Source organism: Rhamphochromis sp. 'chilingali', assembly GCF_963969265.1.
Source record: "Rhamphochromis sp. 'chilingali' genome assembly, chromosome: 21".
In the NCBI taxonomy this organism is placed as follows: Eukaryota; Metazoa; Chordata; class Actinopteri; order Cichliformes; family Cichlidae; genus Rhamphochromis; species Rhamphochromis sp. 'chilingali'.
In genome coordinates this window covers 19,782,336-19,808,742 of record NC_137949.1, presented here as the reverse complement: position 1 = coordinate 19,808,742, position 26,407 = coordinate 19,782,336, and the positions used below count along the sequence as shown (strand labels likewise).

General features: G+C 42.6%; 3 protein-coding genes across 4 annotated transcripts; 2 read left to right on the top strand and 1 right to left on the bottom strand.

Moving 5' to 3' along the window:
• Positions 1–872: 872 nt before the first annotated feature.
• LOC308389112 (putative deoxyribonuclease TATDN3) lies at positions 873–4,935 on the bottom strand. 2 transcript variants are annotated; one of them, XM_080870264.1, is made up of 10 exons: positions 4,814–4,935; positions 4,698–4,730; positions 4,538–4,611; positions 4,372–4,456; positions 2,713–2,775; positions 2,521–2,630; positions 1,918–1,973; positions 1,709–1,821; positions 1,423–1,503; positions 873–1,165 (listed from the first exon to the last, which is right to left on the bottom strand). In XM_080870264.1, exons 1-10 carry the CDS (start codon positions 4,865–4,867, stop codon positions 1,022–1,024), a joined length of 813 nt encoding a protein of 270 aa, XP_080726390.1. In that variant the 5' UTR covers positions 4,868–4,935; the 3' UTR covers positions 873–1,021. The 2 variants fall into 2 exon arrangements, with proteins under 2 accessions (XP_080726390.1, XP_080726391.1); XM_080870265.1 differs by having other exon boundaries at positions 1,423–1,500.
• A 129-nt stretch (positions 4,936–5,064) lies between these two features.
• fuca2 (alpha-L-fucosidase 2) lies at positions 5,065–9,076 on the top strand. The gene is made up of 7 exons (XM_080870852.1): positions 5,065–5,378; positions 5,629–5,816; positions 5,976–6,315; positions 6,399–6,609; positions 7,334–7,524; positions 7,647–7,752; positions 7,894–9,076. The coding sequence occupies exons 1-7, from the start codon at positions 5,188–5,190 to the stop codon at positions 8,029–8,031; spliced, it is 1,365 nt and encodes a 454-aa protein (XP_080726978.1). The 5' UTR covers positions 5,065–5,187; the 3' UTR covers positions 8,032–9,076.
• A 4-nt stretch (positions 9,077–9,080) lies between these two features.
• On the top strand, positions 9,081–25,785 carry hivep2b (HIVEP zinc finger 2b). Its single transcript, XM_080870851.1, has 8 exons — positions 9,081–9,291; positions 13,292–13,370; positions 15,841–19,738; positions 20,339–20,496; positions 20,667–20,842; positions 20,998–21,096; positions 21,185–21,972; positions 23,298–25,785. Exons 3-8 carry the CDS (start codon positions 15,941–15,943, stop codon positions 23,715–23,717), a joined length of 5,439 nt encoding a protein of 1,812 aa, XP_080726977.1. The 5' UTR covers positions 9,081–9,291; positions 13,292–13,370; positions 15,841–15,940; the 3' UTR covers positions 23,718–25,785.
• Positions 25,786–26,407: the final 622 nt, after the last annotated feature.

Genomic DNA, 26,407 nt, shown 5'->3' with positions numbered 1-26,407 from the left:
CTCCATACCCGCTTCACACCCTGGAGGACGGGGCTGAGGCCCCCCCACACTCCCTAGCAGATCATTACATGGAGAAACCTTTGGAATGCAAGCATGCTGATCCACACAGGTATGCACACATGGGTATTCACAGACGCGGACTAAAGCTTTCTTGGCTGCTGCCTCAAAGCACACTGTGCGCTGTCTATCTTGCGTGCTGCACAATATTGTTTATTACTTAGTAAAAAAAAAAAAAAAAAAAAAAAAAAAAAAAAAAAGAAAGACTGGACAAAAGTCCATTACAGAGGTCTAATCTGCTAGAGATGGCCCTGAACTAGTTTCTCCAGATGGCATGTCAGTACAACTCAGCTGAATCTTATCTATCTCACAACTCAAACAAATCAAATCAATTCACTGATTTTCTAAATCTAAGATGTGCAAACACAAAAGCAGCAGACATAATTCTATTATTTAGTCTGAAAGCAGAATTGATTACAGTCTTGTGGTATTAAACTAGCTTAGTGTACCACTAGTGTAAACTGACCACTGAGTTCAATTTGTTCTTTTGTAAAAAAAAAAAAAAAACCAAGAATGAAATTTAGTTTCATAATTGGTTTTAAAAAAAAGCAACTTCAGAGCTCAAAAGTGAAAATGCAGAAAATTATGAGGTGCACGTGAAGGCAACACTACCCCCATGCAGCTGTGAAGTTTGCCATCAGAGTGTGGTAGCATCAGCTGTCATGAAGTTACAATGAATTGCCTTTTAATTTGAAAAAGTGATCAAGGAAATAACTGCTACTGCTCTGCTTACGCTAGGATATAAAACTGGCATGCAGGATGTCAGTGGCAGGAATTTCAGATGTGTCAAATGCACAAAAAAAGCACAACTTGGATGCGAGTTTGTAAACTTGTCTTTATTTTCTCATGTTTTTGTTTTGCTTTTTACACCGTAGGGCATTTTGTTTCCATCATATATATAATTTTTCCTTGGCAAATCCTTCAAGGCATTTTTTGATAGATAAAATATTCTTTGTGCTCTCCGTCAAGGTCTGATGGCAGCCTTCAGCTTCGGAAAGAGTTGGAGAGCGTTTTGTGTCGTCACCTCCATCACCTTCTCCAGCGACACCCCTTTGATCTTACTGATGTACTCGGCAGAGACACAAATGTTTTTTGGCTCATTTCTCACCTGCAGTCAGGACAAGGGACAATTGTTGTATCGATTCTTATAGTTATCATATTATCAACTATATTAATTAAAACAAACTAGTTGTAATTAAGGGGAAATTTCATGAAATTTCCCCTTGTGGGACTAATAAAGGTATCGTATCTATCTTATCTAGAAACTAGAACATTTATTATACAATTTTCTTTGTAATACATAAAGAAAATATTAAATTACTCCTCCCAAACAAAGATAATATAAGACATTTTTAAATACTCAACCTGTTTTTCTGGGCCGAGAGCTGGAGAATCAGTTTCTAGACAGATGTTCTCTAACGGCAGCTGTTTCACAAGTTTCTGCTTCTTAGTGGAAAATACACACACAGATCACCATAAATCATTAATGCTCAATGTGATAAAGTCAACCAATGAAAACAAAGTCAACATGCCAGTGCTGTGTGGGGAGTGTAAATACTCACATACAACTGTTACCTGTGTCAATTAAATAAACTAGTTTGGTCTGTTTACACACGAATGACAGATAAGCTGACTGCATGCTCGGCTGTACCTGCTCACTCCTTATTATGGATGGAGGGATAGAAAAGAAATAGCCGGCCTTCACTCCCTCCATAGCAACAGACGGTTTCCCATCAAAAGCATGAAGAAGGACTTTTCTGACACCTAGTGGCAATACAGAGGAACTGCAGTTTATTTCTCATACACTCAAGAAAACTGTTCACTCACATGCAAACAGACAGAATAAACTTAGGTGTTCACCTTGCTCCTTCAGGAGCTGAATGGTGGGTCTTCCTGCAGACCTTGAATGAACATTTCTAAAGCCAAAAAAAAAAGAAAACAAATAAACAAACACAATGTATTATAGAAGGATTCTGTAATATACTGTGTCGGTCATTGTCTCATAAACCTTAGATTTTGATCGCTTTAATTTCTGCAAATGTAAATGTTTGTTTTCTTATGGAGTTCTTCTCTGTCTTATTTAGGTTTTTACACTTTAATTGTAGTTTACACATTTGCCGAATGTATGGATCGTCCCTGGTTTGATACCAAGAGGTGACACAGATCCCTTTAGGGTTGTGTTGCGAAGGGAATCTGGCATTAATATCTACCAAATCAAATATGCAAAGCTATCTACTGTGCAGACCCCTTCTGAATAAGGGAGTGGCTGAAAGACTCTTCTTCTATTAAAAACAAAACAAAAAAAAACCCCAACCCAAAAACAATACACATTAATATTTGTACTGTATATATTGCTACACCTCCCAGGAAAGCTCTTAATTAGTCTTTGCTTAAAAAAATGCTAATAAATGTACCACATGAATTTCAGAGAATAGCCTTAATAATAAATATCTCAAGACTCACAGCGGGAGGTCCAGCTCCTTGGCTATCTGTGCTTGACGAATCAGGACCAGCCTTTGATTCTCCTTATCGGTGTCGCTTCTGACATATCGGGGTGTAAAATCCAAACCAACCTACAACGGCAAACAAGCTGTAATATCATTGTAGTTAATAAAGAAAACCAACGAAGGTGAATCAAAGATGCTCAATCTTTACCTCCCCAATGGCAACAAGTTGGTCTTTGTATTTCTCTATGATAGGCAAAGCAGCATCCAGATCCTGCAAAACACACAGAACACACTCCTGAATCTAACTGCATAAACCAGAAATAACTCATCCAATTTTTTAAATTTACAAGCAGTCAAAATTACAATGTTTTTACTGTTTTCTGAGAAAACTACAGCTGTGGTGGAGGAAGAGAAACACAGGAAAATTAACTGTCAGAGGGCCCGGTGGTGCCAGTGTCTGGCAGCCTCGCCTCTGTCAGTGCGCCCCAGGGTGGCTGTGGCTACAATGTAGCTTGCCATCACCAGTGTGTGTGAATGGGTGGATTAGGGACTAGTAAAGCGCTATACAAATACAGGCCATTTACCATTTTACTGCAAAATTGCAGAAAGAATGAATCATCCACACTATTTCAGGAAAGAAGCGCTGCTGTTTTTTTCCACCACTGAGTACCACAATTGATTTTTTTAAGATCAGACTGAAACACTAATAATGAGACACACTGGTGACCTGTCAGAGTGTACCCCATCCATCCCTTTCACCCTAAAATAGCTGGAATACAGTCCAGCACATCGTGACCCTCAATTTGATAAGCAAATGAAGATGGGTGGCTAGATGGATGTTATATTTTCATAAAGCCACAATACAACAATACTTGTTTACGCTCTACATGGCTGTTCGGATCAGCTGGCTGTTGTGTTTGTGGCCTTCTGGTGAATAAAGAAATATGAGCCATCTTTCTCATCCCCCATTAGTACTCTTGCTGCAGTGTTTTGTATCAAATGAAGGCTTTTCAGGGAAGTTCAAGAACAGCCTGATAATAACTTACAATAGTTCACCCTTGCAGTAATAAAGTCATGAACTATTTTTTCAGCATCACTCTGAGACAGGATGTTCCTACTTTTAGACACTACACAGATAAAAGGAAACAATCTTACATATTTGTAAGGCACTTCAAGATTCCTCGTAGTGCTACTGGAGGCCAAAGTAATTCTATCCATACTAGGAATTTGGTTAGACCCCATGTTTCTCTGATTTTTACAGCTGAATATAATAACCTCAGTTTTATCTGAATTTAGAAGCAGGATATTAGAGCTCATTCAGGCCTTTATGTCTTGAAATCATTCCTGTAGTTTAACTAATTAATTTTTGTCATCTGGCTTCATAGATAAATATAGCAGGGTATCAGCTACAAAATAATGAAAAAGCATGCAGCGTTTTTTAATATAACTGCCTAAGCGAAGCATTTACAATGTAAAAAGTATTGGTCCCAGCACAGAACTCTGTGGAACTCCATGACTAACGTTTGCGTGTAAAGACTCCCTGTTTACATGAACAAACAGATACAATTTAAACTTGGGCAGTGTATTTCCTTTAATGACCACAGCTGTATTCTTATCTCTGAAGTAAAATGTTTCGATCAGTGGTACTGAATGCTGCACTGAGTACCAGGACAGGCACAAGGACTGGGTCCACTCTCAGAGGCCATGAGAAGGTCATTCGTAACCTTCACTGGTGTCGTTTCTATGATATGATGCACTATAAATTCTCAAATCCAAGGAGATTTCTGTTTTCCGGAGGTAGTTGTGACACCACTAGCTTATGTTAACAGCATGGGTGGAAAAAGATTTTAAACTGCAGCAATCCTACCTGAAGGCAAGCACCCCTCTGCTGCTCGGGGGATACTTCTTGAACAGGGTGAACTCCTAAGCAGGGGAAAATGAAACCTGGAAACCTGGAGAAAATTACAGCAGGAAATTACAAAACCGCGACCTACACAGTACAGATACATCATCATTTAAACAGTGCTGGGTACCTCTGTGACAACTCTATAATCTTCTCAAATTCCCTTGAATGCTCGGCCACAGCTAATAACGCCAACAAGCCAGCCTGGACAAGAGTAAAAACAACCAGAAATTATCTTTAAAACAACAAATATCTGACTAACTTACAGCTTTTACTCACGAGGATCTCACCTTTTTTGAATTTTCGATCACCTCTTCTACATCCTGGCCAAAAAAACGTGGAAAGGTTAAATTAAGGTTGCTAAAGATAAAAAATTAATTTTCAGTCCGTAAACAAGCGTTAATACCTTGTCAAAATCCCCCGCAGAGATGTGACAGTGGCAGTCAACGTAGCCGTGCATGTGGACGTTGTTTAGCCCTCAAAATCAAAACAAACCCGCTTCCTCCAATAAAATCCGACTGCGCATGTGCACGTGTGGGCTCGTCAGTGCGCGAGATCGATGACACTGCGCAGCTCGAGAGGGCGGTGCTCTCTTAGAAATTATTGGTTGAACTATGGCGGGAAGTAAACGGAAAGAAATCAAACGTACCTGGTTCTTCAGGTTAAACCAGCCGTTTTCACTTCCTTGTTTGTTTTTCTCCTGCCAGTGTCAGTTCCGCAACTTTACTCACAGTCATATGACGTCTAAAGAGTGAAGTCGGATCTGTGTGCGACACTGAAATGGGAGCTTTAGCAGTCTTTCCTTTGCTTTTATTGATCCTGCAGATCGGGGCCAATAATGCCAAATACGAACCCAACTGGAAGTCCATCGACTCCAGACCGCTGCCAGAATGGTATGACCAGGCAAAGTTCGGCATCTTCATACACTGGGGTGTCTTTTCTGTCCCGAGCTTTGGCAGCGAATGGTTCTGGTGAGTTCTTCTTTTGACATTACCAGATCATTTAAACTTTTGCAGACAATCAGTGAGGGCAAGAGGGTCTGTGAAATCTAGGGAACAACTCATTCATTGGAAATTCCGACTTCGGACTTATCCAGGAACCCACCATCTATCCTGTCGGAGATCCCATATGTTTTACATCATGGCAACAGTGGCAGTACAGCTTAAAAGTTTTACAAGTTTTTACAGTGATGACACATTTTACATTTTATTTGTTACACAGGTGGTACTGGCAAAACCAAAAGCAAAAGCCATATGTGGACTTCATGCAGAGGAATTATCCTCCAGACTTCAAGTATCAGGACTTTGCACCGCTGTTCACTGCTGAGTTCTTTGATGCCAAAGAATGGACCGACATCTTCGCCTCATCGGGAGCAAAGTACATCGTTCTGACCACAAAACACCATGAAGGTACACCACATTTTTGTGCATCGCTGTGTTTATATATGCCAGCTACAGTGTTCTTTTTTTTTTCTGAAGAAGTAGTCTGATGTCAGTATTGGTGTCAGCGATGTATGACTGTCCTTCAACCACACAAGAGATGTTCTGTTTTGTTGGTGTATTTCTCAGGTTTCACACTCTGGGGCTCAAAGAACTCCTGGAACTGGAATGCGGTGGATATTGGACCAAAGAGAGACCTGGTGGATGAAGTGGTGACAGCTCTTCGCAATAACGGGGACATTCGTGTAGGGTTGTATCACTCCCTCTTCGAATGGTTTAACCCGCTCTTTGAGCTGGACGCTGCCAATGTCTTCACTACAAACTACTTTCCTACCAGTAAAACTCTGCCTGAGCTTTACGAGCTTGTTGTCAAGTACAAACCAGAGGTGCTGTGGTCTGATGGAGATGGAGACGCGCCTGACAAGTACTGGAACAGCACTGGTTTCTTAGCTTGGCTCTATAATGACAGGTAAACTTGCAAAATGTGCATTATTTTTAGCTTTTTTCCCATCATGGATATAAAAACTGAGCTGACTGAAATCTTCTCAACAGTCCAGTACGTGACACGGTGGTGACGAATGATCGGTGGGGCTATGGCTCCATCTGCACACACGGTGGATATTACACCTGTTCTGATCGCTACCAGCCAGGACACCTGCTCAAGCACAAATGGGAAAACTGCATGACCATTGACAAAAAGTCCTGGGGTTACAGACGTAACGCTCCTCTCAGCGATTACCTCACCGTCGATCAGCTTGTGTCGGTGAGAGCTGAAAATCGTATTCACCTCTAAACTAAAACAGATTCACTGTGATTAAATGAGTCATTGAGAAATTTACCTAATGCTTCTTTACTCTTTTCAACACATTTCCTACGACTCTGCGATTTTAAATTGTATCTTTAGGCATTTTGTTACTAGCAGCCATCACTTACAAAAAACATACCATGACTACACTTAAAAATGTAAACCCACGAGAGTTAAATCAACAAGTTAAAAAGATGCAAAAATGCAAGACTTGTCTGTGTAATTTACAAAAAGATAAAATAATTAAAACAGTAAAATCAATAAAAAAAAATCAACAAGAAGAATGACAAAATATCATCACATGAGTGAGTGTCATTAAAGAGGAAAGAAAATGGGATAGAGATAAATATATGGGAGTTCAACCTGAGTCAGCGGCACTAGAGAATTAAGTTAGAAACTATAGCCCGAGGGTCGCTCTGCAAGCCAAGGTGAGCCAGCTGAGCAGTGATGCCATTCTGTGGTTAAAATGTTAGGAGTCCCCCCTTGTTTTACTTTAAAACACGCCTCCAGACCCAGACAAGGGAGCAGTCACGTTAGATTGAAGTTCGTTTGGCTCGAGGGTCAAACGCTGATCTGGAGCCCTTCTTGTGGCTTTGTTTGTTCATGTTTATGTGTCAAAAATCGCTTGTAATAATTTCCAGTCATGTCCGCTTTAATGTGTGTCCGTGTGTGTGTGTTTCAGACACTGGTGGAGACTGTGTCCTGTGGAGGAAACCTGCTGATGAATATCGGCCCCACACACGATGGAAGAATCGCTCCGATCTTTGAGGAGCGTCTGAGGCAGATTGGTCAGTGGCTGAAGGTCAATGGGGAGGCCATCTATAACACGACAGCATGGCGAGCTCAGAATGACAGCCTCACTCCAGATCTGTGGTGGGTCCACAACTTTTTTTTTTTTTATAAGGCTACATTGATATTTATCTATAGAAAGTTATAGAAAAAAAATATATAGATTGATAAAATCAGAGGTAATTAATGGGTCTGATCTTCAACAGGTACACGTTCAGACCCCAGGAAAAAAACATATTTTCCATCTTACTCAAGTGGCCAAATAATGGATCAGTGATTCTGAATGAGCCAGTGGTTACTGGGCAAACTCAGGTAAGACTGACTCAATACCTAATAATGTTGCGATGCCAGCTTCTTATATTTAAACTGGTATTAGTGTACATGGCAATAAAATGCAGAACCTTGTGTGAGATCTGAACTTTATTCATAACTTCCTTTTGTTTAACAAAAAAGGTGGTGCTTCTTGGTTATGGCCCTCTGAAGTGGGAGCCTGTAAAGCCCAGTGGGCTGCAGGTTTACCTGCCCCAGCTCTCCTTTAGCCAGATGCCATGCCAGTGGGCCTGGACACTGAAGCTGACTGGTGCCACTTAAAGGAAAATCACATCACTTGAAGAGGAACTGATGGAGCAGAAAGGAAGGATTATACAGTGGCTTGCAAAAGTATTCGGCCCCCTTGAACTTTTCCACATTTTGTCACATTACAGCCACAAACGTGAATCAATTTTATTGGAATTCCACGTGAAAGATTAATACAAAGTGGTGTACACGTGAGAAGTGGAACGAAAATCATACATGATTCCAAACATTTTTTACAAATAAATAACTGCAAAGTGGGGTGTGCGTAATTATTCAGCCCCCTGAGTCAATACTTTGTAGAACCACTTTTTGCTGCAATTCCAGCTGCCAGTCTTTTAGGGTATGTCTCTACCAGCTTTGCACATCTAGAGACTGAAATCCTTGCCCATTCTTATTTGCAAACAGCTCCAGCTCGGTCAGATTAGATGGACAGCGTTTGTGAACAGCAGTTTTCAGAGCTTGCCACAGATTGTCTCGAAACACCCCTTGCTCTGAAATGTGCAATCATCTTTGTAATACTGGGGCTATGCCCTGCAGCTCTAGTGTAACATCCCTCTTCATGTAATTGCTGACCGACTGTTGCTGCGGGGTGAGACGATGCCCTGCACTGACATCCTCAGTAGCCCGAGGAAGAGTTCCTCCTCTGTTTATGCCGTACAAATCGCACTAATGCACAAGCATCAGAGTCAACAAATGTGCGGTGTTGACCACAGTTTCCAATTCCATTTAGTAAACTTTTCCCTATCTGTAAATGCCAATATTGCTTTACTCATTGTTCCTAATGAATCCCTTTTCACTTGTAACGCCTTTTTTTTTCTTGCTATCTTGATAGAGTTTCAGCTGGGCCTACTTGACATTTTTACACAGAACACCGTGGTTTTCCTTTAGTTTCTCACCCAGAAACCCAGGCCACTTTCTGTAATTTTGGGAGCAGTGACATTAAACACTGTGAATTGCACCTTTTCTTTGAGATGTGCTTTGTGGGAAGTTTGATAAGCCTGTTGCACTGATCGGTTTGATTCATTTTTAATAAATGTTTCAATAAAATCAACCTTTATTACACTGACTTGTTCTCATTTGTTGCCTCCCTTTGGCGCCCCCTTGTGTCAACATGGGTAACGCCCTAGCCGCCTGGGACATTTTAAGCAGTCTGACGGTGCAAAACAGATCTATGCACCCCCGCTGTGCACAGATGAACCGGGAAAACAACACATCCTCTTCTGGCTCTGAAAAATGCAGCAGCGGTGAAGTTATTTTCATGTTGCACACTGACCGGTAAGCCTCTGCAGAATTTCTTTCAAAGCTGGTCTTTGCTCTTTTTCTGCACTGAAACCACAGCAGCTGCAGGAGTATTTGTCAACTGAGATAGAGAGTCCGGTGCAGGGCAGATCTCACTGTTGTGTCTGCTCTCTGTTGCACGCCTTTAAGGTGGGAGGTTCCTGTTCTGCAAATGTTCCATGACGTGCTGATGGGGGGTTTGCAAGGGGTTCTTCTCACGTCTGTGCAACCCCCCCACCCCACACACATACCCTAATTTCAGCAGGCTATCCCCAGCCTGGTACGCGCACATCGCAGCTGATCACCTAAACACAACAAACAGAGATGTAAGGATGCAAAACGCGTGCACAGATAGACGCTCAATAATAGTGAAATACACATATTCTGCATTCTGGGAGAACCCGGGCTTTAAACCTTTAAAGTTTGTAGCAAAAATGTTGAGATGTCAAAAAAATTAACTTAGACATTTAAAGGCAGGACTGCAGTGCAGATTATTTTCTCGGTTTGGTCAGTTGGAACAGAACTTACTTGTTTAAAATGATGTATTTGTTCTGTTTGACTGCATATTGTAGAGTTTATTTGCCTATACAGTAGTGTGACAAAGAAAGAGTCCACAGGCCTCAGTTAGCATGTTAAAGGCCATCACAGTTAGAAAAAGCCTCTACTCTCTAAAAAGAACAAAGCAGCACACCTTAGGATTGCAACACTGGATACGAACAAACCACAAGACCTCCTGAACAGTTTTCTTTGGAAATACAAGACCAAAGTGGAGATGTTTGGCTGTAATGCATGCACATGGTGCCATGTTTGGAGAAAATCAAACACAATATATAAGCACAAATGGTGGTGACAGGAGATGATTTGAGCTTGTTTTGCAGCCCAGGTTCTGAGACTGTGTGGTCATTTAGTGGATCTTGAATTCCTCCCAAAGGATTCTGGAGTCCAGTGTGAGGCCACATGTCCTAAAAACTCAACAATGATCCCAGGCAAAGCAGCAATAAAATGATGTAGAGCACTGACTTGAGCATAGTACATTAGGTTTATGTGACTTATTTGTTGTTAGTGGTGTCAGAGACATTAAAAGGACTTTTCTTGTAATACTGAATAATGACACTCAGTTAACTGAAAACAGACGTGTTACTGTACTTTGCCATCTTGACTTTCTCCCACTTGTTTTCCATTTCCGGCAGCAATGAATTTGCATATTACTTTGAAGTAAAGGCAAGACTTCAACAAAGCCAAATCTTTGCCGTTTCTCAAACTATTATTTTTCATGTTCACTGGGACTGCGTGTACATTTTATTATCAATCAGCACAGAAAACTGCGTGATTCGCTGTGCGGTCGACACACTGCCGGCTCATTTCTGCAGTCTTGCTTCTGTAATCTGCAGGCAGTAATTATATATGTAGACAGGAACTGGGAAACTGTTACAGACGTTGGCATGGTTGCCATGGAAACACACAATCATGTTAGATTATTTTCAGGTACTGCTGTGATAATGGCATAAGCATGCCTGCTCGAGAGGCTGACTTGAAGAGACGGACAAAGGAGCGGTCGACGGCCGATGAAAAAAGTGAATCGGTTGAAGTTTTCTGAATGGCTTCTGTGAGAAGGTTTTTAGTTTAATGTTGTTGTGTTTGTTCAACCTGCTGGGTTCAGTCCCCCCCCCCTTATCTCAGGCTGCCATATGACTGCCACTACAGTGAGCCAAGAGGAAAACCTCATTCCTTCCATTCATAAACCCCCCTCCCTGCCCTTCTAATTTAGGACTAATATAATTAAAGGCCCGCTAGTAGTCAGGTGCATGTGTGGCATTCAATCACATGCAGATTTGTGGCAGATTTGAGCTGGTCAGTAGAGCCACGGCGTAGCTTTAGATGGTGGAAATGCCAAGCAGTGTGTGGAACATCCTGAGGGACAGACCATTATATTTATAGAGGCTCACGACTTGACCTTCACTGCACATTGAGTATCAGCCATTTTAGTGCCGCTCCTGTAGATACTGAATACAGCATAATGGATCTCAGCTGCACTGCAGTTAGTTAGCTTCAACTTCATCTTTGGCTTGTTAGAGGCTATATCTAATAATAGCTCTCTGCAATTCCATACTGTGGAGGGACTCTGTCAATACACAGACTCTGCATTCACTGCTTTTCTAGCGCACAGCGAGTTGCTGCTTTTCTGAAGGAAATGCTCTGTGACATTACAGTTTTGCAGAGAAATAAAATGCTTGCCATTTGGATAAGATTTTGAACTGTGAGGTGAAATTCAACAGCGAGTCATTACATAAATTGCTCTGTTGTGTAAGCTTTGCATTAAGGGGAGGACCTCTGTGAAACATGTCTTAGCCACAGCAAGCACAGCTGGTGCAAGCCCAAAGCCAAGGACTCCTATTCATAGAAGCCTCCAGTTGTTCTCACCCAAGAGCAAAGAGTGAAACCGAGGAGGACGAGGAGGAGGAGGTGGGTCAAAGCGGGGTGTAGTATCTGAAGTTCTGTAAATTATATTGTGTCGAAAGGCCAAATTTTTCACACAAATGGCTGAGGCGGGGTGATCATAAATCAGTTCAAAAGCACGGAAAGACCTCGTTTGATGTGCTTGATGGCAAAACCTGCAGCTTCAAACGAATGTTATGACACATTTTATCAGATGGTTCGGCCTCTATGCAAAGGTAATTTCACAGTAAAATTCAAGTCGAATTCAAATGTTTGTCATGTGTTTTAAAGGACACTGTTTTAATCTATATTCATGTATGATTTTGATTCCAAAAGTCAATCAGACATGTTAAAAATAGACGAGAAAGTACAAAGTAACACAGCAGTAGTTACCTGGGTACAATGTGCCACATTTTGTTATCTAACAATAAGGCAAAAAAGGATGTAAAAGGTGACTAGTAACATTATATGCCAATACTGGAGTCATTTTCAAATCTTTAACCCTTTGTTTACAGGAATTTGTGGACTAACCTGATCAGGAAACATCACAGGCAATTATTTAATTATAAGCAACAGGCTTATGTGTAACAGGGTTACATGCAAACAGTAAATACATTAAACTGTAGTTGTAACTGCTACGTTAATAGAATTAAGCAATTAGTCCTTCTTCTCTTGTTTTGCAAAATTAAAGCTCAGACTATAACAATGCAGCCCAAGAGACACTAATTCTTACTGAATCTTGCTCAGAGGAAGTCTTTAAGATTCACTGCAGAGTTGATGCATTAATGCAAAGGCTCCAAATGGCACCAACTAAACTCGCACATGTGATTCACAAGATGAGGTTCGCAGCTGCACATAATCTGCAGTATTGTCCTAGTTTTTTTTTCCTTTTTTGCCGCGTTAATGACACCCCTCATCACGACTCTCTCCATTCACAAAGCAAATCCTGTCGTGACGGGAAGAACTGGCTCTGAACGGGGCTTGTGGGTGTCTCAGAATTCAGAGAACATGTCTAATTTTTGCAGCAGCCTCGCAGCCAGCCACATTCATTGAGTTCCTCTCCGTATGCACACGCTGAATAGGATCACGCTGTAGGAGATGTACATTCAGAGCTCGCTGCACCATATGATTAGAGTCTTTCAGCCGAGCGCTTTTGCATTTCTTCCTACCGACTGTCCGACGCATTTTACATAGATAATAATAGTTAATGAATATGTGTACCTGAATGAATTTGAGCTGTGAGGGATGGGTGATGCTTTAGCTCTTTGGATCATGACAGCCTCGCTCCCCACTTTGTGTGCGGAGTGTGCGAAGCGCACGGAGAGACGAGAGGGAGAGGGAGAGGAAAAGCGCCCTTAAACGTGGGCTGTTGTGTATCCCTCTCTGGGCCCCTTTGCTATTTTTGTGCCTGGGTCCGCACGTCACGCTTGGGTATTTTCTCTGGTGACTAGCTCGCATCAATAGATCTTCTAATGTACATCCAGTCGGCCAGCAGCTTCGCGACTGATGGGACTTTTACCTCGCTCGTTTCTTTCATATTTCGCCACCCGGACATGAGGAGAATGGAGAGACGGACTATGCAGTATGAGGAATGTCACATGTGACTGCCGATATGGGACAGGGGACTATTCAAATGTCAGGTTTGTATGAGGATTATATTTGATATGTGAATGCCAGCTGCTGTGTGTGTGCTGTGTGTCACTCCGATCACAGTGAGAGAGCTGCTGGTTCATTCTGCATGCTGTCGTAGAGGACTTTAAAGCCAACCGTCTCCTTATGATATTTATGGATTTGTTGTCAGCGTGAGACTTCAAGCCCCGTTCCCTTTAATGGCCAACTTAGCCCCTAATGATGTAATGCAGCGGCATAACGATGCTCTCCCGTAGCTCACCGTGCTCCCTTGTGTGTGAAGGGATGTGCCCAGCGAATGTGCGGTTCAGATAAATGTCTCCACAGAGACGTTTCTCCATCCATGCGGACATACTGTACCACAGTCAGCCCACAGTCATCCCGAAGCACACCTACTGCCACCCACCTGCCTCCTGTTGTTGCACGTCATTGCTGCTGTGTCACATATTTTCGTTTAGGTTAGCGCTTGTTGCCAGGAGTGAGAGGAATTTGGCTTTCAAAGGTGCGCTGGCCCACTCTTTTTTTGGAAAAGTCTGAATGCGCTCAGAGACTTGTCAATGAGACTCTGAATGTGATGGCTCTGTTTCCTCCCTGTCGTGCTCAGTTCAAAGGTATGCATTGTTTCCCAGGGTCTTATCTCATTGTCACTCTGCACCTATATTCCCCTCTTCCCTCCTCTGGTGGCTCACAGAGGATGGAAACTAAGCAATGAGGTCAGATCGACCTTGAAAGGGAGCTCCCTACCAGGCCTCTGAATTTTTGTTACCCCCAGGCACCCTCCAGCTTAGTTTACCTCTCTAAACCTCCCCGTTGAAACATGGATCATTCCAATCCAAAGCTGCCCCTTCACCTCCTCCCCTCCTCACCATCCTTCATATGCCTTCATTATTTTTCCTGTATGTGGAGGAAGCGTTCAAATCTGTCTGACAGCAGAGACCCCAAAGATGAGCTCAAAGAGGGGAATGGGCGTTTGGATAAGAACACAAAAGGTAGATTATCATCTTTACCGCTGCTTTCGAGCGTCTCTCGGCATCTCAAGAGTCACCTTGGATTCATATCCTCTGGTTTTTATGCTTGAGCAGCGTGGTGGTGTGCTAACAAAGAAAGAAAGGGAGTGAGAGAAAGAGAGTGAGAGTCGAAGAATGTCCTAATTAAAGGGAACTCAGAGGGTTTGTACCAGATAAAATTACATAACGTCGTTAGGGAGGACACAGCATTTGATACTGAGAAGATGAAACTGACGTGCCCTCAGATGGCCATCCATCCCCATGGTATGAAGTGAAAGTGTAACCAGTTCACTTCAGCCACAGGCATCATGATGTTTCTCGCTTGAGTCCTGCATGTTTACCTACAGTGAAGAGTGTGGTCCTGTGCGGCTCACTGTGGAGACGGACACTAGTGACTCAGATAGGTTGGAAGCCTTGAATCCCACTGGAGGTGATATGAAATGATACTGGATTTAGATAAAAGGCTTTAAAGGTGCGGGCGGACTCATTACACTTCATTGCCATTGATTTAAGACTATCGACTGGCATGCTTCAGCACACATACCAGACTTCAAAAAATGCTTACTTCCAATAACAGTCTTGTCTTCTGTTCTTCGGTTCAGTCTAGTTTTTATTCCCATAATTGCCAATAATGTCGACCACGGCTGAACAAGTGAGTTTAAAACTGAATTTATTAATTCCCTTTGACCTGTTGTAACACCCAGTGGCAACCTATACAATGTAGCTTTGTGTTATGAGCCATACAAATCGATTAATTTTTACAAACTAGATCATGTTACCTTTCAGATTAATTTTAATACATTGCAGTTATTTTTTAAATTTTTCCAAAAAGATTCAAATTTGATCAAAAGCTGAACACTACCTCTAACTCGGGATGGGGTGATGGTGACCCGGTGCACAAATGTTTGAATAAAAGTGACATTCCACATTACGGTACTGGCTTGTTTCCCCATGAGGACATCATTTGACAACCTCACCTGTGCCCTTAATGATCAGTTTTGACACTTCAGTATATAATAGTAAATATGTGGTTTGGTAGATACATGGGCAGAGACCACTTTCACTCACCCAGTGATTTTGTTCCATAAGGAGGCCTGAAATATGACAGAAACCACTCAGGTCTGAAGGGACCTTCGAGGGTTACTCCTAGTAGGCTTTCAAGGTGCAAAGAGTTAAATACCTCTTCATATGCACATTCACAGAGCTTCAGAAAATTAGGTGCCAGGGTTTACCTTGGTAAAGAGACCCAGCTTTTCCATTCCTGCTGTGATGGAGCTCATTATGAATTTTATACTCCAGTTTTATTAGGAGGACTTTTGGGAAACAGCCTTGAATAGCTCTCAATTTCAAGCGCAGACACACACACACACAGACTTTCCTGCCTCATTTATTTTGTCACGATAATCTTCGTGCATATTTATGTGGTCCTAGTTCATGTTATTGCATCCTAACGACTCTTTCTTATTTCTTTCAGATGACCCTTCCCTGCAATTCACATGTATGTTAATATTACTAAAGTTACATAACAGTTATTGTCCTTGAAAATCGATCGCAAAGGAAGTGACACTGGATTCATGGAGTCACTTGAAACTACTGCAGGGGTAAAAAGCTCCACTGAGGGTCAGGACAGAAACGCTGCACAGAAAAAATGCTCATCGGAGGTTGCACAGAGTAGGCGGAGACCACCAGTCGAATTGGAAGCCAAAGGGTGGCACCAAAAACTAGAAGAAGCTCAGAGCAAAGATACATGTGGTTTCAAAGAAATGTCTGACTCAGGGAAATCACTGCAATTAGAAGATCAGCACCCTCAAGCTCAGTCCACAAGCCATCCAGATTATGAGGTATCCTCATACCCACTACAGTCCACAAAGCAGTTTTCTAGTGGCAGACAGAAAGCTTCTACACAGTCCCCAGCACCCACATCTCACAGGAAGTCCCCCAGCTCACCTGAAGTCCAACAACAATGTTCAAATTCAGGGATGGATCCACTTACAGAAACGGTGTGCAAGGTGGAACAGAAACCACAAAAGCCTGGGAAGTATGTTTGCGATTACTGCGGAAGGGCATGTGCCAAACCCAGCGTGCTTAAGAAACATATTCGCTCGCACACAGGGGAACGACCCTACCCATGTGTTCCCTGTGGGTTCTCCTTCAAAACCAAGAGTAATTTGTACAAACACAGAAAGTCTCATGCTCACTCAGTCAAAGCTGGAACGGTGCCATTCTCAGAACTCGGTTCGTACAATGCCAATACAGACCAAGGGTCTTTTGAAGGGGAAGGAGAGCTATTCTCTGATGCTGAGCAAAGCACAGACACGGACGAGGACACTCTTAATGACCCGCTGCTGCTGCTGGACTCTCCAATGGAGGGATCAGATAACACTGCTGTAAAAGTACTAAATCTCATTGCTCAGAAAAAGGGAGCCACGTCAATGTCAGCTCAGGATGGTTCATCCCAACACCAAGAAATCAATGCACCTTCTGCTGCTGCCGAGGCTAGTCGTGCAATTCAATCTTGCACAATCAAACAGAGGCTGGCACTCCGGCTGTCTGAAAAAAGAAGCAGTGACTCTGACCACAATCTGTCCCTCCCAAGTCAGTCTAGCAAGGGCAGCACGGACTCCGGGTACTTCTCTCGCTCTGAGAGTGCTGAGCACCAGACTGGCCCTCCGAACACTAACGCAAAGTCCTACCAAGAAATTATGTTTGGAAAGTGTTATCGGCCAAGCCCTAAGCAGGCTACAGCTTTTGCGGTTTGTAGCACAGACACGAGTGAATATACCAGCAAACGCTCAGAGAAAGGCGTCTCCCGTGTTTTCACGCAAGAAAAAGACACAGTTGAGTCAATCAAAATAAACACAAAATCGTTCACAAGGGAAGAGGTAAAAGAACCCCTATTAGATGCTAGCTCTGATGTGGGGCCTCTGATTAGAAGCAACTCAATGCCAACATCCTCAGCAGTCTGTCTGACTATGCCTCAAGCACTCAGAGGCAGTCACTCGTTTGATGAAAGAACAAGCACCGGCGGCATGAGGAGACTCAGGCGGCAAGCCGCTTTCGAACTATCCGCACAAGATGGCCATACTGACACTGACAGTCATGGAAAGATTAGTGAGAGTGGCATTTCACCCTCAGGACTGGAAATGGAAAGCTACCCTTCTGTGGTGCCTAGTATGAGCCATCAGAGGCATGCGATGGAACTGGCAACGCGCAAGCGTCGGAAGGAAAAAAGGGAAGAGGAGGATTTGTCGGGTCAATATGAAGGCCATCATGAACCGTGTGAGGAGATGTTTGATTCAAGCAAGGACTATGATGTAAAACAAGGCGCACTGGGCATTATGGCTTTACAGAAAGGCCATTCACAGATGGACAGGTGTGACATGGACATATCGGTGTGCCCTGAAGTGTCTGCTCGAAAAAACTTAGGGAATGTAATTTCAGTTATCCAGCACACAAACTCAATAAACAGGCCTTACTCTGAACATTCAGAATCTTACAAATATCAAGCTATGGAGGCCTCTGAATCATATGAGATGGAGCGAAGTGACAGTAGATTAAGGGCGTCGGTTCAATTAGGTCCCAAGCTCGTGCGGCAGTCTAACATACAAGTCCCAGAAATTAGAGTCACAGTAGAGCCTGATAGTCCAGAAAAAGCTCCTGAGGTGCAGGTGAAAGAGCCAGAGAAGCACGTGGAGGAGTTTCAGTGGCCTCAAAGGAGTGAAACTTTAGCACAATTCCCTCCAGAAAAACTCCCTCCAAAGAAAAAAAGGCTACGCTTAGCTGATATTGAGCACTCCTCTGGTGAATCTAGCTTTGAGTCGGCCTGCACTAGCCTGTCCCGCAGCCCCAGTCAAGACAGCAACTTATCTTACAGCTCCACCTTATCGTTTGACAGGGAAGAGAGCTTGAAGTCAGTCTCTCCCGCCAGGCAGGATGAATTTGGCAAACCATTAGAGTTGTTAGCTGTGCCAGGGAGTGGGCACTCCCTCTCAGTGCTCAACCAGCGTCAACAACATGAAATGAGACGCTCCTCCTCAGAGCAGGCGCCGTGTAACTTGCGCAAGGAGTTCCCAGAGTTGCGCAGCATATCATTTGACTATGGCAGTCTTTCTCCAACATCCAAAGTTAGACACGTGGACATAAACTCTGTGAAGGAGAGAAGGAGGGGAAACTTAGTGCGACAGGAGTCACTGAATATGGATAGTGAAGTAACATCACAAGTGTTTCCACAGTATCTCAGCAGCATCTCCCCTTCATTCACTGCCGCCACTATCCTGCCGCAGACTTTGCCAATATTCTCAGCTGGGAGTACATTTCCTCAGCTTGCACATCCGAGCCTGATGGTTCCCGTAAGAATTCAGACTCATGTTCCATCCTACGGTAGTATCACATACACCTCAGTGTCACAGATTTTTGACAATCACTATGACAGTGTTAGCTCCACTACGTCCACCCTTCAGAGTCAGATTTCAAGAATTTCTGGGAATCTCGATTCTCATAACATATCGGCTCATACAAAACCACCTACAACACACACCCTCAATGTTGAGGCCCTTGATTTGTCCTCAGCCAAGCTCAAGACAGGCATCCCTCTCTCTCTGACCTCCAGAACTATCTCAACCACTAATGCCTCCAGTGGTGGCGCAAACAAACGGATGCTATCCCCTGCCAGCAGCCTGGACCTATTCATGGAGGTCAAGCAGCAAAAACGTGTGAAAGAGGAGAGAATGTTTGGGCAGATTGTAGAGGAACTGAGTGCGGTGGAGTTGGGAAAATGTAATTTGAGTGAAGAGAAGGGGCACAGGTCAGGGATGCAGGGTGCACCAACACTTCATGCTCAGAATGACTCACGCAGGAGTAAATTTATCACACTTCAGCAAAAAGAGGCCGAGGCCACGGACCACGGCGCGGAGTCAGTTATGGAAAGCAGCTCCCTGGATGCAAGCTCGCCTCCTTACGCCATGATATCAGTCAGTGAAGTGAAAGAAGCTGGCACGGAGAAACGAGTGCAGATGGATATAGTGGCACAGCTGGTAACCAGTCAAGACATCCTGATGTCAGACTCTGAGCATTCAGGACTGTTATCTCAGTTTCCAAGTCTTCGCACGACGACAGGTGTGAGCTGGTGTTATCTCAATTACACCACGCCGAGCTGCTCTCACAGCACCGCCCCTTTCTCATCTGTGTACGCCACCTGGCGTGTGAGTTCCCATAACCCGAACCCTCTTGAAGTGAGCACCAACTCTGCTCTGGCTTTGCTGCAGTCCAGACAGAGGGGAGACAAGGTTATATACACCATGGCTGCCATGTGCCAGCCTGGTACTGGGAAACTGGTCTCATCACTCATCCTGTGGAGGCAGACCATGGAACAGGTAAGAAAATAATCCTGTCTTTTCTATCAAAGGCGTACTGGTGTTTTAAACACCTGTTGAGATATTGAATTAAAGCCTTATTTATTGTACCTCTTATATCAGTAATCACTGATATAATCAGAAATAATTATGAGAAGATAACTGTTTAAAATGCAGAAAGTTTTAAGGACCTTAATACCCAGAATTTGGCAAACTGCACACTTTAATCAACTGACAGAAGGTTTCCTTGGAAAGATCCTGGAACGAGCATTTGCTTGGTGCTGATAATGATATTTAACTATGAATCACCAAATGGTCTTGATTTTAAAAAATATGTCTTGAAGATAAAAATACCAGATATTATAATTATATTAAGGTCATTATTAAGTCCAAATCTTGGTACTTTTCTCCACTGTGCTCAGTGGATAAAAAGCATAAATTTAACATTAAGATCAGAGTTACCTGTGCTGGGATTTTCCCCAGCAGTGGCATAGTTCATGTTTGCAAAACATGCTGTGCAATGCCATGTGTGACATACAATATTGGTGGGATCGCGTTGCACTGTCGATATGGTGTCCACTTAAAAAGGATGTTAACACAATGTTTGTTCATCTGATTCAGCTGCAGAGGAAACCGGAGCCCAAAGAGGTGGACGTCACCTACGGGAAGAAGGTGAAAGACATCAGCTGCAGAGTGAAAACTGCCAAGGAAGAGTGGAAAGAGAGGGAGGCTGCCACAACCCAGACTATGCCAACACGAATTAAGATCTTTGAAGGAGGGTCAGTCGAGATATTATTTACCATTACACTCGTCACTTCTGCTGACTGCATATGCAGCGGATATATTAGAGTGCTAGTATGTGAAGTATCTGTTGGCCCACGCTCTTTTTGCAGTTTACGACTGTGCTTTTTTTGCATTTCTTTATTAGAAATGAATCTCTCTCTTTCAGGTACAAATCCAATGAAGACTATGTATATGTTAGAGGTCGAGGCCGGGGTAAATACATATGTGAGGAGTGTGGTATTCGCTGTAAGAAGCCAAGCATGCTGAAAAAACATATCAGGACCCATACGGATGTGCGGCCGTATATCTGCAGGGTTTGCAACTTTGCTTTTAAAACTAAAGGTAAGCATTTTTTTTCTTACAGAGTAGTGAGTTATCGTAGCTGTAGCAGTGATAAAAAAAAGCTGTTAGATTAACTTTTTTTTTAAGCATCTGAAATGTACGAAAGTTCAGTTTCTGTTGTGTTTAATTTCAACAAATTTGCCTTATTTCTGCAGGAAACCTAACTAAACACATGAAGTCAAAAGCGCACATGAAGAAGTGTCTTGAACTGGGAGTGTCAGTGACGATGGATGAGACAGAGATACAGGAACATGGTAAGACTGGGATGTATGTAAGTGTTGTAGATATGCCCAGCTGTCACTGCAACAAATCCAGATAAACTAATGTGTTTCTCATTTCAAGTGGACGACATGCAACAAAAGTCCAAGACAGAGGTGGCTGCGACGACCAAACATCAGTTCTCAGACGCCGAGGACTCCGACGGCATGGATGAAGAAGCTGATGAAATCGATGAAGATGACGATGAGGACGATGAATACGAGGGTGATTCCACTCCGAAGTTACATTCAAGAAGCACGAGTCCTCAGCCGTGTGGAGTTACCTCTCTGTCAGTTACAGCCACTGCTGCCATCCACGGCTGCTCCCTCACATCTCTGCCCGGAGTTGATGTCAGTCAGCAACCCTCCGGCAGACGTACGAGCTTGGATCATCGTCCTGTTCTTGCAAACGACCAGAGAGAGAAATCCGTGGATGAAGACTCTCTGACCATGCTGTCTCCAGATCACAGCAGCTTCCTTTTTGACCCTTATTCATCTTGTCTACTCTCTCCTGGCTGGGAGTCTCCCATCAGGGAGCCCTCCCCTTCACGTTTACGTTACCCGTCCCCAAGGAGGGAGCTTTCGCCACGTGGTCGCTCCTCTCCCAGATGGGATACCTCTTCATTGAGGCCCAGTTCACCTAGCTTCACACCCATCCAGCATCCCTCCCCGGTCTCAATTGAACGGCCCATGTCTCCCGGCATAGAGCTTGCTGGAAAGCGGGAATCCTCAGTCAGAGGCAGGCAGAGGGTTGTGTTAAGAGCCGTTTCACCACGCAGAGGTTCACACCAACATAAAGGCAGCGGTGACAAAACCAGACACCAAGCAAAGATGGAGATGGCTCAGTACCAAGGAGCCTTTGAAATGGAGATGGTAAGTAGCACAGCGTGTTCTGCAGCCAGTTCAAGTGTAACACAAACAAAGAGCTTTTAAGGACTTATTGTTAATCTGTTCAAGTGTATAGAACAGCATCTAAAAATTATTTTGTTAAATTTTGATGAATCTGGGTACATGTAGATGGACCGTGTGTGGTGTAAAAACAAAAATATTTTCATACACTGTATTTAAGAAATTTTTCAGAAATGTTATATTCTTGTCTACTAGTGTATCTAACTCAAACAACATAAGATATTAATCTAGGCACAGTTAAAATGGTAACTATGTTTAAAATTATAGCTTAGCAAACAAGCATGCTAACTCTTGCTAGCAGGTGGCGTGTCGAGTCCATCGCCATTTTTTCTTTTGGGACAGTTTTTTTTTTTTTTGCCTTAATTTAGTCATTTTCAAGTCAGTAAATACTTAGCTTGTAAAGCACAACTGTTGTCTAGCTAATGTTGTGCTATCATGACCTGGCATTGTATGGTCGATACTAGTGTTTCAGCAGATTAGACACTTGCTACAGTTAGCGCACCCTGATCTTTAGCATTTGTTACCAATAGTGAAGACTATTCTCCCCTAATGCCCTAGTCACACAGGCTATCCCCCAACTGTTGCTGAACGTTGCTGGCAGTTGCTTTTAAGTTGATTACAAAAGTCTGATTCAACCAGGCCAAGAGGGTAGTCAATTACCCAATGGTAATGACCAGTTGCCTCAGAAAACTGTGTACCCCACAAATGGTTGGCGACTGGTTGCTGGCAGTTGCTAGTGTGAAACTTATGATGCTATGCCACAAACTTTCTTGTGATTGCTTTTAGCGTTAGCAGGTTGTGCATAATTAGCATGGAAGATGACAACTTAGGTGCAAAACTCTCAAAAAACTTGTCAAGAAGCAGTGAAGCAGCGAAGAATGTGACTCAAACTGTAAATACAAACTTTTGCCAAAGCAATCTGCTAGTGGAGGGAGGTTTTTGGTGCATCACCTTTTTTGCGACTGTTTTCACCTAGCGACAGCCAGCAACCACTCACCAAGACTCAAAAAGATTACACATTTTTCCCTAGCAACCAGTGTATATTTCAGCATGGAATTAGCTATTTGTGTTTCACTAGTTAAAAGAAAAGCACACATACATTTTCTTTTTCTTGCACTGAAAGAACAAGTAGTAGAATATTCTGTTGGCAGAGAAGTTTTTTCTTCTCTGAGTGCTTTCATTTTTCAACATTAACATTACTTCATGATTTCTAACTAAGATATTTTCACATGAGAAATTATCTTGGCGATGCTGAAATTGCCGCTAATTCTGCCAATGTGTCGTTCCAGGACCAAAGGAGCAGCTTGGCTTCCAGTCTGCCTGGTGCTGCCAGTTCTCATCATCAGAACATCCTCAGCCACCTCCCTCTTCACTCCCAGCAGCAGGCCCACAGTTTGCTCCCCGTTGTTCCTGTTGGCGGGCTCCAGATATTACACTCCCCGCCTTCCTCCAGCACTGATGTCAGCCCCTCTGTGGCGCCAAGCCCCCAAAGCAGCGAAGGCCAATGTTGCAGCAGCAGGGAGGGATCTGTCCTCAGTCCTGAGACAGAAGGAGAGGACATCAGAGGCCACGGCCAGCTGTCCTGCCACGAGGCCACTCAGGAGAAAAGCCTCGACCCCGAAGTCGGAGACAGCGGACAAGAGGAGAATGTACAGACCTGCTTGAAAGCCATCGCCTCACTGAAGATTACCACAGAAGACCCTCATTAGAACCGTCATTGTCTGTTTTCTCGGGTTGATCAAGGAAAAGACACCTCCCTGCTACACCTGCGACCTTGTCACCTTCTGCCCTTTAGGCACATGACCTCATCTTTATCCCATTAGAGGCAATATAATAACACTTCCTCTGGTCTTGCACATACCCGAGACATCTTCTTAAGTGGATAATATGAGTGGAGGTCATATCTTTTCAGTGAAGAAGAAGGCCACCGCATCTGATGAGCTCTTCTCTTCAGAGGCTTTTTGGAAAACTTGGACGAGCAGCAGGGTGTTTTTTGCGTTAATGGGTTCAGGTGCAATACGGAAAGATATTCTGCTAATATGCCTTTGTCTGACATAGTAGTTTGCGTACAATTGCACATAAATTATATTTATGAATTCTGTACAAATGTCCTTAACATATACTCCTTCTTAGATACATACAAACAGTGTATTTTACTGTGTGTACTTTGAAAATAGACTGTTGTTTATGTAATCATATCAAGGTGTGATGCAGTAGTGCAGTAAATAAAGACTATTTATAAGGGGAAAAGTATGTGTATTATGAAACAGTCTGACCAAATTTTAAGTAGACGCTTCTTGTGCAGTTTGGTGCTTCTGATCAAGCAGCGAGGGTCTGTGCCTTTATTTTGCGTTTCTTCATTTCTTTATCAGAGCGAGAACTACGGAAAGCAGTCGAGGTACTCTTTATTTTGCTCAGAGGACAGCTTTTTCTTTCTCGCCCCGTCGGCTTTATTTATGTGAAACAAGCTTAAAAGAAACAAAAAAAAGTTTCCTATGTTGCAAATTTTCTTAATGTTGTGGTTTTTATCTTGGTAAAAATGCATGGGATTTGCTATTGCACAACAATAGAGGAGGTAATTATGTAATTATGAATACTGTAAGATGTATTTATATATTAGAACGTAAGCACTTATTGATACTGGTAAATATTTGACTACTATTTATATGGTATATCTGTACTTATGCAGCAGTGATGCAGTTATGCAGTGAGCTACGCTGGCATTGCTTTTGATCTCATGTCGTCTCTACAGTTTTTTTTCTTGCTTATACAGATGACCATGAGCATTTTATGAGTTTTAAAGATGCACTTTCATCCTTTTACCTTTGATGTTTTAACTGACTCGGTCAGTGGAGGAAATGGGGGAGTAAAACACAGTTTGTTCTCTTGTGATTTTTGACACATTCCAGTTGTTTTTTTTCTTTTCTCATTGTGTAAAACACGTTGCACACAAATCCAAGGGGCTACAATGATCAGTCAATAGTACATTTTCTTGCATTTCAAGTGTAACTGGATGAATCAATATAAGTAATGACGTTATAAGCATGACTATTACTGTGCTTCAGCTCACAATGTAAGTAATCATTCACCAAATGCATTACTTCTTCTCTGTATATATATATATGTGTATTTTTATGATTTAAACTATTTTTGCAGTGTTGAATTCTGAAAACTTTTTATGTGGATTGTTTATATCTCTTTAAGAGGTAAAATGTCTGCAGCTGATGTAATGGCAGAGGTTTAATGAGGCTGATTGCTAACACAGCGTGTCTCATCTTTTTAAAAAAAAAAATGTACTCACATCTTTAAGTGATTATCCGTTTTTGAGACTTCGAAATTTAAAAACACAACAACACTTTGTTCACTCATGTTTACATAAAAGATTTATAGGTGCACTGCTTTAATTTTGTGTTTTCCTTTCTGAAGGTGTATGTAGCTTTGATTTCACGGTTGTGTATTTTCATTTGTTGTGCACATAGCTCATAAAATGTGAAGGGAAAGTGAAGCCTTTTATTTGCTTTAGCATACATTATGTATTCAGATTGTGTTTTGTGTTTTTTTTTTTAAATTGTGTATTCATATATACTGAACTGCATTGTGCCTCTCATGTCTATGGAAATCCTGTAAAACACACAGAGGACAAATCATTTTACCTCTAAGCTAAGATTTTTTCGAGGAGGGAAAAAACAACCTCAGTAGCCAATCTGTTGTTTAGCTATTTGCATCAAATCTGGCTAGTCAGGACGGAGTGCCTCTTTTATGCTATGAGGAATTTATTGTTTGGTGCTCTACTTTTTCAGATTAAATTCAAAATTGTTTTAAAAGAATATAATTCTAACCCAAAAATGTGTGTCGCAGCTTATTTCACGGCTTCCGTACCTTTCCTCCTGCATTATTCACCGCTGTTTAAATTAGAGCTCGCACGAGAAGGTTTTCAGATGAAATCGCTCACATTTTATCTTCAGGGTACAGTGAAAAATTGGAGAATCTCCAACCAGTGACGTCCTCTGGTGAAGAATTATTACTGCAGTCATAACACGGGAGAGGAAAAATAAATGAACGCTTCCAAAAATAGCTCTCACCTTGTGACTAATATTGAACCACATTCGCACACACTTTGTTGTGTATCAGCAGCATTTGCGGTGCACTTTACTGCATGTGTGAAGCATGTATAAGCAAGGAAATGAGAAAATCACATTTTTTCGGCCACTCTTCTCTGGGTCGGGGGAGGAGGTCTGTTCTAATTCTGGCCAATCACAGAGACACATAAGGTTTTTTCCCCCCCTGTCTCCTGCTCAGTCACCAGGCTTGTCAGGCCCATTTGTTAGAATAATTATATGGCTGTTAACAGCAACCTTGCCTAAAATAAAACGAGTGCTGCATTGGTTCAAAGACACCA

Coding starts and splice junctions, on each gene's coding strand:
- hivep2b (XM_080870851.1), top strand. CDS start 15,941: ATGGAGTCACTTGAAACTACTGCAGGGGTAAAAAGCTCCACTGAGGGT. Junction 21,097..21,184: donor GACAGAGATACAGGAACATG/GTAAGACTGGGA, acceptor TCTCATTTCAAG/TGGACGACATGCAACAAAAG. Junction 21,973..23,297: donor GAGCCTTTGAAATGGAGATG/GTAAGTAGCACA, acceptor GTGTCGTTCCAG/GACCAAAGGAGCAGCTTGGC.
- LOC308389112 (XM_080870264.1), bottom strand. CDS start 4,867: ATGCACGGCTACGTTGACTGCCACTGTCACATCTCTGCGGGGGATTTT. Junction 2,631..2,712: donor AACTTGTTGCCATTGGGGAG/GTAAAGATTGAG, acceptor TTGCCGTTGTAG/GTTGGTTTGGATTTTACACC. Junction 1,822..1,917: donor TCAGCTCCTGAAGGAGCAAG/GTGAACACCTAA, acceptor TATTGCCACTAG/GTGTCAGAAAAGTCCTTCTT.
- fuca2 (XM_080870852.1), top strand. CDS start 5,188: ATGGGAGCTTTAGCAGTCTTTCCTTTGCTTTTATTGATCCTGCAGATC. Junction 6,316..6,398: donor GCTTGGCTCTATAATGACAG/GTAAACTTGCAA, acceptor TCTTCTCAACAG/TCCAGTACGTGACACGGTGG. Junction 6,610..7,333: donor CCGTCGATCAGCTTGTGTCG/GTGAGAGCTGAA, acceptor TGTGTGTTTCAG/ACACTGGTGGAGACTGTGTC.